This window comes from Corylus avellana, chromosome 6 (assembly GCF_965113065.1).
Source record: "Corylus avellana chromosome 6, dhCorAvel1.hap1.2, whole genome shotgun sequence".
NCBI lineage: Eukaryota > Viridiplantae > Streptophyta > Magnoliopsida > Fagales > Betulaceae > Corylus > Corylus avellana.
This window is the reverse complement of record NC_142495.1, coordinates 5,862,884-5,880,204: the sequence shown is the minus strand read 5'-3', so window position 1 is coordinate 5,880,204 and position 17,321 is coordinate 5,862,884. Positions and strand designations below refer to the sequence as shown.

Below are 17,321 nucleotides of genomic sequence, written 5' to 3'. Positions count from 1 at the left end.
CCGAAAGCTTTTTGTGAAGCTTGTGTGGTTTAACAAAGAAACTCTACGAGAGATCAAGAGTTGAATGCTTACAAAATAAAGCACTTTCTCTTGGCACCCTACAATATAGCTTGAGGGTCTGTTGAAAGTTGTGCACTTAGAGGCCTTAGATCAACTTGAGAAACTAAGCCTGAAGTTTGGAAGTTGGTTTCCCAAATATTGCAAAATTTAAGTCGGATTTTGGACCAATAAGTAAGCTTGTTCGGACCTTGTAGAGGGCAACCCAAGCTTACAGCATCAAACCATGTCAGTATAGGACCTTGTAGAGGACAACCAAAGCTTACAACCCAAGTCAGTATAGCTTCTTTATTCACAGTAGAGGGCAACCCAAGCTTACAGCGTCAAACCATGTAAAAGGCTTACTGAAAAAGAAAGCCAACTTGCAATGCCTCAAACAGAAATGAAGCTTTGAACAACTTTAAAAGGGGCATGTATTGGTTTGTCACATAAAACTCTGTTTTACTTACCAAAGAAAATCAACAATAAATCACAGAATCAAGGAAGTGAGATGCAGTGCAATGCTTTATGTACAAAAACATCTGCAATCATAATCATTCTGGTACAGAAAGTGAAGGAACAAAAATGAGTCAGAGAGCAGGCAAGCCTTCCTGCATAAAGATATATAAAAATAAAAAAATTCCAATCTTCTACTGCAACATGGTCCTTCAGTCCTTGAACTTTCTGTTCTCCAACGTGAGAAACCACAGCACCTCCAAATCGAACCCCACTAGTTTTCAATCTGCTACAGAGCAATGATTTCTCATCTCTCCAGCATTGTGCAATCTGCCAAAAAGGCTCCTCACATGACTTTGTTTGTAGTGAATAGATTAAGCATTGTGCAATCAATGGCTATAACTATTGATGCTTTTGTAGAACCTTCTTCCCACTCCTCCAAATTTAGCTCCCATGGATTCTATAATTTTCCTTGTTCTTGCAATTCTCTACACTCATTCACTCTCTCTCATAGCTCAACCAACAAATCTAGTCTCCCACATCACCGTAATGGGTGTTGTTTATTGTGATATCCGCTCCGGCGACACTTTATCTAGACACAGCTACTTCTTGCCAAGTAATTATCCCTTAAGACAGAAAGTTACTCTATAGTTTCATTCCTTTCTCCCAAATTTTCTAAGCAACCAAATATAGAACTAGCAGGAACAACAAATGCACCCAACAATAAATAAAAATAAAATAAATAAAAAATAAATGAAAGAAAAAAAGAAAAAAACGAAAACCAGCAATGTACTTCAGCCCAAAGAGACTGGTCTGCCAAAAATAGATTCTTCATCAAGCAAGCAAGTTAGAATTTCAACCAATGGACTAACCATTACATTGCTTAAGGCTCGTTAGAGTATATGCATAAAGACAAGAAAAAAATTATTTTAAATTTCTTTATACATCTACTCTAGTGCTTTAATAATTACTTTTATTGCCATTGCCAGTAAAAGACAACATCAAAAATGGTAAATGTTTTAGGCATTTAACTTTCAGTACAGTAGAGTTACAAAGTGGCTACAGAGTTTTAATTGAATACTAGTAAGATATGCAGAAGACAAGGCATCAGTCAGTAAAAGAAAGCCAAGAGACGACATTATCGTGCTTCAAACACTGTATTGCTGATTTCGTTAGCTGAACAAGTGCCATGCTTGCCAGAAAAATCTGCTGTAGGTGAATCCGTAAAGAAACCCGGCTGTTTCGGCTTAGGCAATAAAATCTCACTGGTCAACATTTGAACAACTGACGACATGTTTGGTCTATCTTCCGGTCTTTGTTGTACACATAACAAACCCACATGAATGTGTCGTAATACACTAGATAGAGTGCAAGAGTTGCCTACCAATTCATCGATCAGTTCCATTGGCTTGTCTTCAATCCATAGATTCCATGCCTGAAAGAAATAAAACCCAAATTTTAATGGGTTAGGCTACATGCCTTGAAATTGCCTATGACTATTAAAAAAGCATCATAATAACAGGGGCATCATAAGACCCTCTATACTGTCAGGAACTACATTGTTAGTAAGAAGTTTCCCTAAAAATGATAAAGTATATTAGTAGGATATGTCACTCTTTGAGCTTACATGTCCAAGAAGATTCACGTGGTGGTCTGGGTGACAAAATTCCTTGTTCTTCTTTCCACTCAATATCTCTAATACTACAACTCCAAAGCTAAATACATCAGATTTAATTGAGTACTGTCCATGCACTGCATACTCGGGAGACATATAACCACTGCCAAATATCATTGTAAAGAAAAGAAGTTAAAAACAGCTGAACATAATATATAAAAGAAGTATAAGCATACTTACTATGATCCAATAATCCTATTAGTCTTGGAATCAATTTGATCTCCCCCAAATGATTTAGCAAGGCCAAAGTCCGAAATTTTTGGATTCATATTGTTATCAAGAAGGATATTGCTAGCTTTGAGATCTCTATGGATAATTCGCAATCTAGAGTCTTCATGAAGATAGAGGAGCCCTTTAGCAACACCACAAATAATATTAATGCGTTTATGCCAATCTAGTAATTTACTCTTTGCTTGATCTGTGCAATTTCACACTCATGTTAGTACAATCAATTTCATTAATTAAAGAGGATAAGTCTAAACATGAATGCTCTAAATCAAGTCAAGGTCAAGGTTCAAACCAAAAATAAAGAAGTCCAAGCTTTTGTTGGGCATATATTCATAGATTAACATGTTCTCATTCTCTTGAATGCAACAACCAAGAAGCTTCACAAGATTACGATGTTGAAGTTTTGCAATCAAAATAACTTCATTTTTCAACTCGTTCAGTCCTTGTTTAGAATTCTTTGAGAGCCTCTTCACAGCTATATCTCTTCCGTCTGCCAATTTACCCTGAAAATGTAATAGTCAGTATAACTTGGACAATACAAAAAACACTAAGGATGGCAATGCCTCGCTTAGTGCCGTGCATCCCTTTACGTTGCACATGACACCTCTCAAAAAGATGTGTCGTTTGAACAGTGCAACGATGCAAATGACACCTCTTTTTGAGAGGTGTTGTTTCAACCACTACAAAAAAATACACATTTAGTCGATAAAGTCAATAAACCATAGCGGTCTCTTTTCTCTCTAGCCGCTAGAGAGAAAAGCGAAACCCTTCAGCCACATAGGGGAGGAGGGTTGGCCGTTTGGCAGCCTCCCTCCTCCCCTCATCCTCCTCGCTCCGGTGCTAGCTATTTACTTGATGCCCTAGCCCTGATGCCTCATCTCTTCCCCTTCCTTGCCGCTCATTTTCCCCTCTATTTTTCTCCGTTTTTGCCCCTTCCCTGCCGCTTTTCTTCCCCCGCCTTCATTTTCTGTAGCGGGCTCCTTGACCTTGTTTTGGCTCTTTGTGGGTTCAGATTTTGTTTGTGGTCACCGCCGACCTGTGTCGCCGCTTCGCTGTTCGCTATTAGGGTTTTCTTTCATGCGTCCCCACTACGTCGAGCTCCCACGCCCCTTACGCGGCGGTTTCCATCCTGCACGGGTACGGCTCCCTTCCAGCTACCGTCTTCCCACTTTGTGCTTATTTTCCCTGTTTTTTCCTTGTTTTGGTGGCTCCTTCTTGTTTTTTTTTTTTTTTTTTTTTGTGGTTGTTTTCAGGTCCTGCTTTGCCGGTCTTCTCCGCGCTTGTTCGCCGCCCACCGTCCACTGTTGGGCCTTTCGACGCGTCCCCGCCGCGATGAGCTTCCAACGCCCCTTCGGTTTTCGGTTCCCGGAGTGTGCGTGATCGGAGTGTGCTGTTTTTTTCTTGTTTTATTTCCCTATTTTGTTGCTTCTTTAAGATGTATTTGTGTTTTGGCGTGTGTTTTTTTCCTGTATTGTTTAATTTCCATGTTTTGTTCGGTTTGTAATAAGGCTCTTTCCCCTCTCACTCGATCTATGTCACTTTTGGATTAATTAGTTTTGGTCCAGGCCTTTGGGTTGTGGATGTGATCATTATCCTGGCCTTCGGGTCGAGGAGGAAGAGTTTCGGCATGAGAGTCTTTCCGCTCTCAAGGTCGAGGAATAATTGCTATCCATGCATTTGGTTGAGTCTGTCTGTCACCGATCTAGTATTAAATCTGATTTTAGTCATGGGTTAGCGGATTGGTCTCGAATCTTGTACTAAACCTAGTAATCTTATAGTTTTATGTTATGGTTGCTTCAGAGCTTTGCTCTGTGATGTAAGAGCTTTATGCTCGTGGTATTATTGAATGAAATGTTATGTTTTTCTAAAAAAAATACACATTTAATGACGTATGAATTTATAAAAACGTCATTAATTAATGTCATGTTACTCTTTAAACGACACTTTTTTTAATAGATCGCATAGATGCTGTTATCCTAGACGACGCAGAATTGAGACTCACAGCAAAGCGTCTCAAAAAGCTGTCGTTTTTAGTCACAAAAGTCTCTTTTATGAGACTCACTATACAAGTTGATGCCGCAAGACCGAGAGGAAACGACACTGTCTAATTTGGAGCACATCTAACATGAATTGGATCAAGGCCAGGCTCTGGTTTGGCAGACCGCAGAGGCTTGAAGGCCAAAAACCTGTAAAAAAACATAAAAATAAAGGGTTAAATACTCCACACTCCCCTAGGGTTTCCCAACTTTATTTTTTTTCTCCTGGGTTTCATTTTTATCACAGGAGGTCCCTGTGGTTTTGATAAGTGACCAAATTAGTCCATCCGTTAGTTGACCGTTAGGACTGACACGTGGACCAATCAGACGTCGACACGTGACACATATATTAATTAAAATTTTTTTTTTTTAAAAAATGTATTTAAAAAAAAAAAAGAAACGGAAAACATTGGGGGTGGCCAGGTCACCCCCATGGCCATGGGGGTGACCTGGCCACCCCCAATTTTTTTCCCTTTTTTTTTTTTTTTTTTTTTTTTTTTTTTTATATTTTTTAAATACATTTTTTTAAATTAAAAAAAAAAACATTTTTTTTTAAATTTTTTTAAAAAAATTAATATATGTGCCACGTGTCGACGTCTAATTGGTCCACGTGTCAGTCCTAACGGTCAACTAATGGATGGACTAATTTGGTCACTTATCAAAACTACATGGACCTCCTGTGATAAAAATGAAACCCTAGGGAAAAAAAAAAAAAAAAAAAAAACAGTTGGAAAACCCTAGGAGGGTTTGGAGTATTTAACCCAAAAATAAAAATAAAAACCTCGGTAGGTTTCTTCCTCTAAAACTTTGCTCCAAATTGGACAGTGATCGAAGCTGCCGAAGTCGAATCAAATGGTGGAACTTTTTATTTGGAACCCAACGGTGCTCCAAGTCAGAACCCACTTCATCAGCAAGGACAGGATTCCAAATCCTCAAACCCAAACCCTAGTCCTATCTCTGTGAGCCACAATTGTTACTCTATCAGAGCATTCCCAGCAGCTACCCGGTCATATTCCCTAAGTTTAAGGATCCAAACTACTTTTTCCTTTCCAATGTCAATTTGCATCCTAATAGCTTCCTTAAATGCTTCCCTATATGATTAAAATATTTTTATTTTTATTTTACTTTTTTATATTTTATTCTTTTAATTTAACCTTTCTTTCTCTCTCTCCCATCTCATCAACGTCTTCCTTCTTTCCTCTCCAGATGCACCTCTCTCCCTCTCTGCCTCACTCATCTCCATCTCACTCTCTGCCTAATCTCTCGATCTCCCTAAATGGTGAAGTCTGGTGAGCATATATGAGAACCGTGAGGTCTGGTTTGATCGGTCTAAGTTTTTGGGTTTCTGTTGGGTCTTGATTGGTCTGGGTTTTTGCTGCATCGTTTTATCTTCGAACGGCATCGTCTCATCTTCTCCGAGTTCTCTGTTTGGGTCCAGAGAAACGGAGAAAAATGAAGATGCGAATATTTTTCCTGTTATTTTTTTCCAAGTTTCCATTTAACCCAGTTCTTTTTTTCTTTAAGCTTTCTCTGTTTGGCAAAGGGAGAAGAAATTAAGATGCGAATATTTTGCATTCTCTGTTTGGGAATATTTTGCATTCTCTATTTGGGAAGATGCGATTCAGCTTCTTCTCAGACGGAGAAGAAGGAGAAGACCGATTCAACTTTATGAATGGGTCCTCTCCTTCTTCTCCGTCCGATTCAGCTTCTTCTCGGACGGAGAAGAAGGAGAAGACCGATTCAGCTTTATAAATGGGTGTTCTCCGTCCGATTCAGCTTCTTCTCCTTCTCCTCGAATGGGTCTTCTCCTCCTTCGCAAACCCATCAGAGGCAGAAAATAATTTTATGAATATAATAATCACAAGGATTGCTACAGTTGAACCCAAAACACTGGGTTCAACTGTAGCAGTTGATGGTTTAAAGAAGCATATAGGGAGTCTGCTGTGGGTTGATTTTTGCCATTTTTTTGACATTTTCCCTAAACTTAGGGAACAGACTCCCTTATAGAGAGTCTGCTGGGAACGCTCTCAGCCCTAGCAATGACGAGAAAGCAAAAAGCTCGAATTCAAATCCACCAAGGCAACCCAACCCCCAAAGAAGCAACAATAGTAACAAAAGTAGAAAGAAGAGGATCGTACCCACTTTGAAGCCGAGGAAGACCAAGAAAACATCGAAGAAGAATCTTTCTCCCTTCTCCTCCCCTGCTTCCCCTCTTCCTTTCTCACCTCCTCTCCTTCTCTTCGTCCAGAACAGAGAGCGAGAGAAAACGACACACAGAGAGAGAGAGAGAGAGAGAGAAAGAGAGAGAGAGAGAGCAAGAGAGCCAGAGAAAGAGAGATGGAGCGAGAGAGTCTGAGAGAGAAAAAGAGAGAGAGCCAAGAGAGAAACTGAGAGCCCGTGAGAGAGAGAGGCCGAACCCCATCACCTCGTCCCCGTTCCCTCTTCCTTCTTCCCTGTTCCTTCTTTCCTTTTCTTCTCCTCTGTTAAGAGTTGAGAGAGAGAGAGAGAGTTTTAGAGAAGTGAAATTGATGGGTGTTGGCCTGATGGAGCTACTGGGCTTATCAAAGGTAAAAGTCATCCCCTTTAGTCTTTAATTCTTGATTTTCAGTTTATTTCAATTGGGTATTTGATTTTGGGGTTTATTTCAGTTGGAGTATTCTTGAGGGTTGTGGTTGAGTTGGTTCACGGCTGAAGTGGGTTTGTTTTCAGGGTGTTCGTTCACTGGTTTGGCCGAAAGGGTTTGAGCCAAAGCAGATCAGGGGTGGCCCGATCTCAGGGAAGATGAGGCTAAATGGAAAAAAAAAAAAAAAAAAAAGAAACAAAAAGAAAAAGTGAGATATCTCAGGGAGAAGATCCGACAAAAAAAAAAAAAAAAAACTTTAATGACTTGTGAATAGTGCAAAACAGAAGAAGGCGCCATGCACTGTTCAAACGCACCTTCCAAAAGGTGCTGTTTTGCGAAAATGTCACCAGTGACGTTTTTTACTATTCAAATGACACTAGCCCATTTTTTAGTATTTGCGCTTTTTGTCATTTTGAAAATGTCACTATTTGAACATCATTAACCATCGAGAATAACTTCATTTCAGTTGTGACAAAAAACCCTCATTATCTGCCCACCAATGCAAATGTGACACTTCAGCATGGAATAAGTTAAGAAAATAAAACAAAAACACCAGATTATTTCTTCATCCCCTCCACACCTCAGATGCACAGCACCCTTCACAACCATCATTGCCTGCCGCCGCCTGGTCCCACCAGTGCTGCCCATCTCAAATTGCGCTACTACCACGTAGTCCCGACCATCACCGCTCAGATCTATCGAGAAGACAGAGACGGAGAGAGACTGAGAGAGAGGGAGAAAAAACCCACACAAGGCCAAGAAGGGCGATGTTGGGGGTGGCCTACGCGGCCAACCCGTGGCCTACGCGGCCAACCCGTGGCCTGGGGAGGTTCAACTTGGGCGGCCGCGGGCGGGTATCTCTCGTCCTCTCTCAGTCTCTCTCTTGTTGCTCTGACCGGTGATGCTTAGAGATCCCAGCATGGGCGGCGGGATTCCGGTGGTTGCGGTGGGATCAGATCTACAATGGTCTGAGTCTCTTTCTGGGTATCTCTCAACCTCTCTCTCTTTCTCTTGGACGGTGGTAGGGGTTTTCTTAGTCTTGTGGCCTTGTGGGTTTTCTACACCAGCGCTGGGGATCTTCTCCACCAACGCCGCGCTGGCCACCCATGTCCATGGGGTGGCCGTGCGGCCACCCCGTGGCCTGGGGGTGGCCGCGCCTATCGCCTCATATAGGCTGGTGGTCCTGATCCTCATTTTGTTTTGGTGTTTTGATCTCATTTTAAGTTGTTGCATTTTTCTTGAATGGCTGATGTGTCATGCGGTGATTGGTGGGCAGAAAACCCATGTTTTCTGCCACGACCGAATAGCATCAGCTCTCTTAACCATTTATTGACCTTTTTTTGCCCAAAAAGGACATTATATGTGAGTCACAATACCAAGAAATTTTTATAGCGAACAGTGAAACGACATCACCCCCGTGACGTCAACCACTATAGAAACGACGTTGCCTAGTAGCGCGACATCGTTTCAATAGTAATACACATATGTTGTTATATAGCGTATGTTTCAATAATAATGCATGATGTTGCTCGGAAAATGAAAAATATAGCTCATTGATTTATGTTGTTATTTACCTTGTACACAGGTCCGAAGCCACCTTCTCCCAGCTTCTTGTTGTTTGAAAAATTATCTGTTGCATTAGCTATAGCTGCCAAATCAAACATCGGTAACTCCATATCTTCCTTCCCATGACTTATTTGTGTCGTTCCTAAAATAACAAGAGATGCATGGCATGAAAACAAATCTTTGATATTTCTTTTATCCAAAGCGAAATACTTACCCCCAAATATGTTCTTCGTGAAATGCATATTTGGGTTTTGAGTTTCTACCTTGGGTTTTGAGTTTCTTCTTCCATATGTATGAGACTAGTGCAACTATTGTCATTCCCACGAAAAGTAATGCTGAGCTGACTATAATTGCTACTAGTTTCTGCTTATCGGAGCGCCTCTTTTTCTCAAGATGTTCTGAAAGACCAAAACCGAGTTAGGTATCATTAAGAGTATCTCTTTTTGCCCATACTCTAGATGGGGAAATGGGTGCAAATAAAGTGGATGAAGCAGTTGATGTCAACACCGCCACTTCCTAGTTTTCCAAGCATTACAATTTGTCTAGTTGTTGTATGATCAGCTTATTAAGCAAGTTTTATAAACTCTATAATTAGGATTTCAATTTATGAGCTTTGCTTTAATATCACCGTAAATTACTATTTATCAAAAAACTTCACATATAAAAAAGGGTTAAATACCTGAAACCCCCTAAGGTTTCACTTTTTTATTTTTTCCCCTTAGGGTTTATTTTGTATCACATGAGGTCCTTGTGATTTTTGTAAAAGACCAAATTGGTCATTCCATCAATTGACGTTAGTTGACCTAACGGAACTCCACGTAGACCAATTAAAAGCTGACATTTGGCATAAGTGATCACATCGTCAGTGATGACATGACACCTAATATATATATATATATATATATATATATATATATATATATATATATATATATATTTAAATATTAAAATTAAAAAAAAATATTTTTTCATAAATTAAAAAAATAAAAAATAAAAATTGGGCCACCCCCTTGGCCGTTTTGGGAGCCACCCCCTTTGGCCATAGGCCCATCTGGCTGGATGGGGGTGGCCGAGCCACCGCATGGTTCCAAGGGGGTGGCCGAACCACCCTTAGTGGGTATTGGGGTTGGCCAAGAGGTACTGGGGGTAATTTTTTTTAAAAAAATTTTAATTTAAAAAACTTAATTAATTAGGTGCCACGTCATCACTGATGACATGGCCACTTATGCCAAATGTAAGCTTTTAATTGGTCCACGTAGAGTTCCGTTAAGTCAACTGACGGTCAATGGACGGAAGGACTAATTTGGTCTTTTATCAAAACCACAAGGACTTCCTGTGATATAAAATAAATTCTAAGGAAGAAAAAATAAAAAAATAAAACCCTAAGAGGTTTCAGGTATTTAACCCTATAAAAAATTATAAACTTAATCATTTAATTAACAGTATATCGTCCCCTCCGCCTCATAAAACGAGCAAACATGTAAAAAGTGTCCTTTCGCCATTAGAAAGCCGACGACATAGTTTTCCATGTCTTATTTAAAATATAAGAAAAAAAAAAAACAGCAAAATCCAAAGAGAGAATAGAAGTGAAATCGTACCCAGTTCTGAAATGGCCATCCTTAGATAGAGGTCTTGCCCACCCTCAGAGTATCTCTTGTATCAATTAGGCTACCAAACCAAAGCACGCAGCCGCTTCCTCCTCCCCTGACATCTAAACTTGCATATGCTGTGCAATTGCAATTCTTCAAACACATTCCTTCGCATTCCTTGAGGCTCATGCTCTTGTTATACCAGCAAGAAGACGTGTCCGGCAATTTCACCCCCGTGTGCTTTAGGAATCCATCTCCGTCATTGCATTCCAAAGGAGTTGTTCGAACACACCCATCAGACCAATCTATCGAATCCCAATATTTTGGAGACTTGGGTAAGAATCCTTCCAAGCATGAACATACAGGAGACCTATTCATGTTGCAGGTAGCATATGCACCGCATAAGCCATAACTTTCGCATTGATCTGCCTGGGATGTAGAGAAGAGTTCCCAAGTATGTGTCCGATCCCTCCATGTGAATCGCTGCCCAACGCCTGATGGGTTTTCCAAATATCTTGAGAAAACAAAAGTGTTAAGGAGTTTGAACCTGTAATAGACCTCCTTCTCATTCAACACAAATTCGTACTCAAAGACTAGATTCGGTCTAAATTGAGGATATCCCGTAAAACGAAGGCCATTCCATGACCCTGCTCTATTCTTTATTGAATCTCCCTCCATAGTAACCACTTGCGGAAGCCCACGAGGATCTAACCGTATTGAAAACGCACCTTGAGAAGGATCATCTGTGCTCCTCCAAGATGATAAAAACCTCTCTAGACCAGTTACTAAGTTCCACCCAAGCTTCATTTCTGGTAGGAGCGTGTCACAAGGATAGTCAAAACTCTGCCACAAAAAGTTCTCTGGGTTATCATCGTTTCTATCTTTGACAACAAGATTTCCGGTGTCCAAGAGCTGTGCAACTGGATTTTTTACGGTTCTTGATGTATTAGATGACCAAACAACACCATTCGTGCTATTAAGAAGCACAAGAATTCCATCACCAGTGACCTTTAAAACTCCCGAGTGATCGCTAAGCGGAGCTTCTCTGTTGGCTACCCATGCAACTATCTCCGAAGATATCATGTACCAAATTCCCAGATATCGACTATTGGAATTACCTGGTCTGAAGAATCCCAATTGAAATGATTGGCCAGCTGAAACTAAGGTGCCACCGTCTCTTAGAGATTGAGTTGGAGTAATAGTGTCTTGTGTAATGGAGATTCTTAAGAGGGAGAATAAGAAAGAGTAGAAGACAAAAAGATGGGTAAAGGATTTCATTGATTTTCTAATGGTTTATCTACATGTAGTATATGCGTAGAAATTAAGATTTAAGCAGCTTTCTTCTCGGTTTTCTAGCAGACGTTCTTTATTCTAATGGTTGGTGTATCTGTTCTAATTCGGTGTGCTCTACCCTTCTAGGATTTTTCCTTTTTCCTTTTCACTTTTGTTTTTTCCCCCACAAGTCTTGGTCTTTTTCGTCCTCCTTACCTACAAATTTGAACACAGGAGTGTCTGATGCTCCTATCCCCTTATTTGCCAACGGGCCTAGCTATGTGATGTAACTGAATTTGACTTATTTTTCGACCATTCATTGCAATTGACATGGAGAGGAGCAGGTAATTGAGATTTCAGGGGTAAAATTGTCCACAAACACTATAAGCAATATAGTCTTTAGCGACCAAACAAATAGGTCACCGCTAATAGTGGCCGCTAAAAACCCCCAAAAAAAAAAAAAATTTTAGCAGCGACCACAGTTTTCTCAGGTGGTGTGTCCAGACTTACTTGCAACCGAGCTAGTGAATGACAAACACTGCCACACTACAATCTTCTTCAAGTAAGCTCTCGTTTGAACTTGATGCAGATGAGAGACTCTTTTAAGTTGCAGGCTACTGCTTTTCTTTTATGAGAAATGATTCATTTTCTCCTCCGGTCCTTCTTCCATCCTTCTAATTTTCAAAATTATCGTTGCTCACATTGGTCTACAGATCCAATGATAATTTTAAAAATGAAGAAGATGAAACAAGGACCAAAGAAGAATGTATAACGCACCTCTTCTTTAATGGTGTGTAGTAACATAATACATGTTTGCCTCGTTTGAGTATGCATGGTCATCATAGTATTTGACACGACAGTTGCACTAAATTAAATCAAAGATATGAAGTAGAGAGAGTAAAAGAGCTTGAGCTTCTGCATACAATTTGTTGTGGGCATGTGTTCTGCCTCCTCACTAAATAGTAAATTCCAAACACATAAAGTTATGGAATTCTAATGACTGACTGACTTATCAGCACGATAATTAGTAAATTCAGGAATTTACATTTACACACCAACAATGTTTAACAGGAAATTAACCCCCCAAAGCACAAAAATTTAACCCGAAGGATCACGACTTCCACCCAAAAAAAAAAAAAAAAAAAAAAAAAAGGAGCCTCGTCCAATATGAGTTTCCAGTTAATAAATCACATCCCAAGGATCTTACGGCCAACAATGAAACAAATAGAAAAAAAAAAGAAGAAAAAAACGAAGGTTCAATGAACAGCCAACTTCTTCTTTCCTAACCAGCGCTTTTTGGTGGTCTCCAATGCTTCTTCCCTCATCCTAGAAAGCTCCTGAAACCAATGCTGATACTGTGCCTCAATTGTGTCGAGTTCCAACTTTAGATCAACATCCGATGCTTCATAGCTGCTTGTCAAACTCATAAGGTTTGGATTTTCACTTAGAACAGGCAACGAGTTCTTTGCAAATTCATCCATGATGCATTCTGCACCACTGCTATCAATTCCTTGAAATCTGCAGTCAGCAAAATATGTATCCCGAAGCTCTAGTTCAGAGAAGGATCCACTCAAGCCTTTATAGCTTCCTTCGATATGGCATTCAACGGATTCAGAGGCCTTTTCATTTTTGGTTGAAGCATCTTCTACCAAAATCTCTGAAGCAACTGATGCTTCAGAATGTTGATCTTCCAGATTAGCCGAACTTGGGGAAGAATTACAGTCACCACGGCAAATATTACTGTCAGGATTATTACAGACAATACGTTGTTGAGGACATGTATTTAACCCAGAGATAACATCTTGTTCAACCACTGACCCAGCTGGATCGCTGGTTAGCATTAAATCCCACGGGCATGCCATTAATGTTTTGTCATCTCCAAAGACACGGGATACATCAGAGGGAGTTCCTGGCATTCCTGCTCCACTTGAGGAGTAATCAGATGACGGCTTCCATCCAGGTAGGAGTTTCATTATCAAGTAATCAATCAACTCAGCTATGAATGCCACATCATGATCTGCTAACTCCAGTTGTTCAACCATCTCGCCGGCCACTGAAATTGCAGTATCAGTATCAAGGTAAAAGAGAAAGTGTATATTCCGCACTCGACCTGCAAGTAATAAAACCAAATCCAAGTTATTACGCTATGAAATGGGACTACTGATCGATGATCGAAGTGCACGTTCACTTCCAATGTGTATACTCACTGCAAGGGTCAGCAATACGCAACGTCAATGATACTGAATTGTCGTCATTTTTCGTGCCTTTTAATCTAAATTCATTGTTCTTGTTTGTCCTCTGAAATTCCAAAACTGGACATGATTGACTCCCATTGTTGCTTCCTGTACAAGTGCTTAAAGAAAGCTGCTTATAGTCAGTATCTATGTCCATGGAATGAGGGCCTGACTTGGCTAAACCATTTGCTTTGGGACTTTGGTCAGGTAACTGTAAGGGATCACGGATTGGTTCCTTTGGATTCTCAACTCGAAGGAATTGGTCTTGAAAAAGCTCCTTTGCAGACAATCTCTCAGACGCTGGGACCAGACACTTCAGAATAAACTCCTTAATTTGGGGATCACTTACCTTACTAAGGGAAGCAGGTTTGATGCCCTACAAACGAGCACACCAGAATATAAATTAGATGTTTACATAGGAGTTCAACTCCAAAACGCCCAAGCAGATGGAAGGGCGATAGGTTGACAGTTGCTGAACTTACAGAGATAACCTTCTTATAGATTTGAGCAGGATTTTTGCATTCGCTATATGGATACTCAAAAGTAACCATCTCCAACATGCACATCCCAAAAGAGTATATGTCAACGAGTTCATTATATTCCTCGTCATATAGCTCAGGAGCCATAAACTCAGGAGTCCCTAATGGTAAAAAATGGAAAAGTTCACTAATTTCACCAAGTCTGTCTTATAAAACCGAGAGCATGAGAAGCCTTACCAATCACACTTCGAGCAGTAGGCTGCTGCATCACAGTTGCCAATCCAAGGTCTCCAATCTTAACTTCTCCATGATTTCCATTAACAAAAATATTGTCACATTTTAAGTCCCTGTGAATAATAGGTGGGTTGTGACTGTGAAGATAGACTAAACCTCGGAGAATCTGCCTTGCCCAATTCTTTATGGCCTTCATATCAACATTTTTATGCTTCTTACGATATCTAAACACCAAAAGGTATCAATCACAACTAACACAGCCAAACAATGCAATGACAGAATAGGAAACAACAAAGAGAACATACTGCCTAAGATTCCCAGATGTGAAGAGCTCGGTCATCATGTTGACAGTTTTCTTGTTATCATCCACCCAGGAATTATAGAACTTGATGATATTATCATGTTTCAATGATTTCAGCAGATGAACTTCAGAATACAATTTTTCCAAATCTTCTGGTGACTGCAAGACATCATCAATCCTCACTTGATTCCAAGCAACTTCTATTCCATCAACTTCATCAAATGCCTTATAACTGCAAAAAAAAAAAAAAGAAATCAGGAAGCCAAAGTAAAACCGTTCTAGAAGTTAATAAAATGTTTCCCCCTTAAAAGAATAACTTCTAGGAGAGAGAGAGAGAGAGTAGTAGTAGTAGAATCATACACCGTCTTGAAAGCACCCTTGCCCAAAATTTCTTTGTACTGTTACAAAGGGAAAGAAGGGTACATCAATAAAAGAAAAATCAATGATCAAAGAAGTGAGAACAAAAGATTGACCTCATCCCCAACAAAGAATAAAATGGCCACTCTAAATCTAATGATTTGTTTTGCCATTGGCAAATACAAAAACAAGAGCTTCCAGGTAATGAATGATCTATGGCTACATAAATTACAGGCTTGAGCCATTAGCTCAATTTTGTTGATGATTACATCAAAATTAGAAATCAAAACCTCAAGTACAATATCATGCATCCACTAAAAACTTTGAATCATCAGTATAATACTAACAAAGTATAACATGTCCATCGAAACTCAAATTCCAGTCAATGCCAACAACATGTGGAACTGAAGACATAGAACAAAAGCCAAACTCCAATACAATACATTGTAGGTAGTCACTTGAATCACGGGCTTGAGTCATAAGCTCAAATTATCCACTTCACATCAATTACAAGATTCCAGTTTCAATACAAGATACCCACAAAGGAAAAAGTACCCTCCATTTTATGGTAATACATACAAACGCTAGTGAAAACTGAATACAGTTCATCTTTTTAACCCATTTCAAGCTAATGACATGACTAATCTACCAATCCTGGGGTAAACGGTCCCTTCTCCTAATTAATTACACTGAACTCTTTACTTCTTCTTACATGAAAGACGATACTAAACAATTTTACTGCAAATAAATTATATTAAAGAGCTGTTTCCTTTCACTCGTATAACTATCTAATTGCATTCTTCAATCCAGAGAAAGAAAAAATGAGCAAATAATGAAGATATCTATTGAATTCATTTCACCTCTTTTCCTGTAAAGACTAGAAAGAAAGGAATAGGAAAAGTTTATGTTTCAATGAACCGCAGGTAGCTATCTTCAAAACTCTGAGTACTTGAAGCATATATCTAGTTTCTGATCAACAAAAAGACGACTATTAAAACCCAGACACTTTAACACAATGTCTTCACCGGTAAGAAAGAACAACAAAAAAGGGAAAGAAAAGACAAAAAAAAAAAAGCTTCCAATTTATGCAATCCAAAGCAATGCAATGCTGACTTCCAAACATTATCTGTCATACAAAGTTTCAAACTACATAAATCATAAACATAAAAACAACATATTTTATTAACAAAACCAATGTAAAACAACGCCAATTCGTAGAATTAAGGTAGCACATAATCAAATACCCGAACGTATCGACCGGTCGGGTCTTTCTCAATATATTCAGCCACGGCATCAGGAGGCTCGCCCATCGTCCCACTCACTCCATTATTCTCTGGCGTTACTGATCCATCACTATAAGTCATTCCTGCCTAGAACCAAACAGCTACCAAAACAACAGGGATTTAGAATATTCTTTTTCCTCTCTCGTTACCTTTTTTTTTTTTTTGTAATATTTGAATCGCGGGTCAATTTAGCTTTTTTCTTTTCTTGGTTTTTGGGGTTGGAGAACAATCAAAGCAATCGCCGCAGATCAACCCCGAGAGCATAATGACAATGGCGATGCTCGGAGAAGGCTTCGGAGGCAATGCAGAAGGAATCGAATGTCGATTGCGAACGGAATCGGCAATCGACGACAATGGATTGAGGCAATGAAGCTAAATTTGCAGCCCCAACTTCCATGCCACATATTTTACTCATCCTCGGACCAATCCCAACAACACCCACTTCTCAATTACCATCTTTTTTTCACCAACCCAGGTCCCAAAAGCTCCCCAAAAAACAGAAATCAAAACCCAAAACAATATTGAAAAAGAACAAGATAAAAAAGGGATTAACACAAATGAGGTGCCATTGGACGGACAAAAATTGGGGAAAAAAAAAAGAAGAAGAAGAAAAAAAAAAAACAAGCGAGAGAAGATTTTGCCTAGAAGGAAGAGCGAGATCGAGAGAGGGGGCCGTTGGGAATAAGAGGAAATGAGAATGAGCAAGCGGAAGCTGCGGAAGAGAAGGTAGCAACAAACAATTGGGTGGCTCGTAGACAAGAGGCGCAGAGTTCTACGACACGACGTCGCGTCATCCGTTTACATGTTGTTGCGAAGTACAAGTGCCGTGCATTGAACTGTCAAGAACAAGCCAAGTAGGATCATTTTTCAACTATTCCGTTTCGGTTGAAATTAACAGAAGTTATTTAACCGTTAAGATTTTTGGGAGTAATGTTATATATATATATATATA

The 17,321-nt window shown here is 39.6% G+C and overlaps 2 protein-coding genes and 1 pseudogene across 2 annotated transcripts; all 3 read right to left on the bottom strand.

Moving 5' to 3' along the window:
• Positions 1-1,473: 1,473 nt before the first annotated feature.
• Positions 1,474-11,543, bottom strand: LOC132186284 (G-type lectin S-receptor-like serine/threonine-protein kinase SD1-1). Its single transcript, XM_059600177.2, has 7 exons — positions 10,219-11,543; positions 8,884-9,018; positions 8,629-8,762; positions 2,688-2,898; positions 2,348-2,585; positions 2,120-2,270; positions 1,474-1,927 (listed from the first exon to the last, which is right to left on the bottom strand). Exons 1-7 carry the CDS (start codon positions 10,235-10,237, stop codon positions 1,631-1,633), a joined length of 1,185 nt encoding a protein of 394 aa, XP_059456160.2. The 5' UTR covers positions 10,238-11,543; the 3' UTR covers positions 1,474-1,630.
• Positions 10,240-11,292, bottom strand: LOC148584805 (G-type lectin S-receptor-like serine/threonine-protein kinase At4g27290 pseudogene; annotated as a pseudogene).
• A 737-nt stretch (positions 11,544-12,280) lies between the features above and the next one.
• On the bottom strand, positions 12,281-17,163 carry LOC132186285 (putative serine/threonine-protein kinase WNK7). Its single transcript, XM_059600179.2, has 7 exons — positions 16,331-17,163; positions 15,090-15,127; positions 14,734-14,961; positions 14,432-14,652; positions 14,198-14,355; positions 13,689-14,091; positions 12,281-13,591 (listed from the first exon to the last, which is right to left on the bottom strand). Exons 1-7 carry the CDS (start codon positions 16,448-16,450, stop codon positions 12,738-12,740), a joined length of 2,022 nt encoding a protein of 673 aa, XP_059456162.1. The 5' UTR covers positions 16,451-17,163; the 3' UTR covers positions 12,281-12,737.
• Positions 17,164-17,321: the final 158 nt, after the last annotated feature.

What these genes read in the sequence shown, in the direction of transcription:
- LOC132186284 (XM_059600177.2), bottom strand. An exon ending in GCTTCGGACCTGTGTACAAG is followed by an intron (nt 2,899 to 8,628) that starts GTAAATAACAAC and finishes TTACATTTTCAG; the next exon opens with GGTAAATTGGCAGACGGAAG. An exon ending in ACGTGAATCTTCTTGGACAT is followed by an intron (nt 1,928 to 2,119) that starts GTAAGCTCAAAG and finishes TATTTCTTTCAG; the next exon opens with GCATGGAATCTATGGATTGA.
- LOC132186285 (XM_059600179.2), bottom strand. Translation starts at nt 16,450, where the DNA reads ATGACTTATAGTGATGGATCAGTAACGCCAGAGAATAATGGAGTGAGT. An exon ending in AAGGGTGCTTTCAAGACGGT is followed by an intron (nt 14,962 to 15,089) that starts GTATGATTCTAC and finishes TTTTTTTTGCAG; the next exon opens with TTATAAGGCATTTGATGAAG. An exon ending in ACATCTGGGAATCTTAGGCA is followed by an intron (nt 14,653 to 14,733) that starts GTATGTTCTCTT and finishes TTTGGTGTTTAG; the next exon opens with ATATCGTAAGAAGCATAAAA.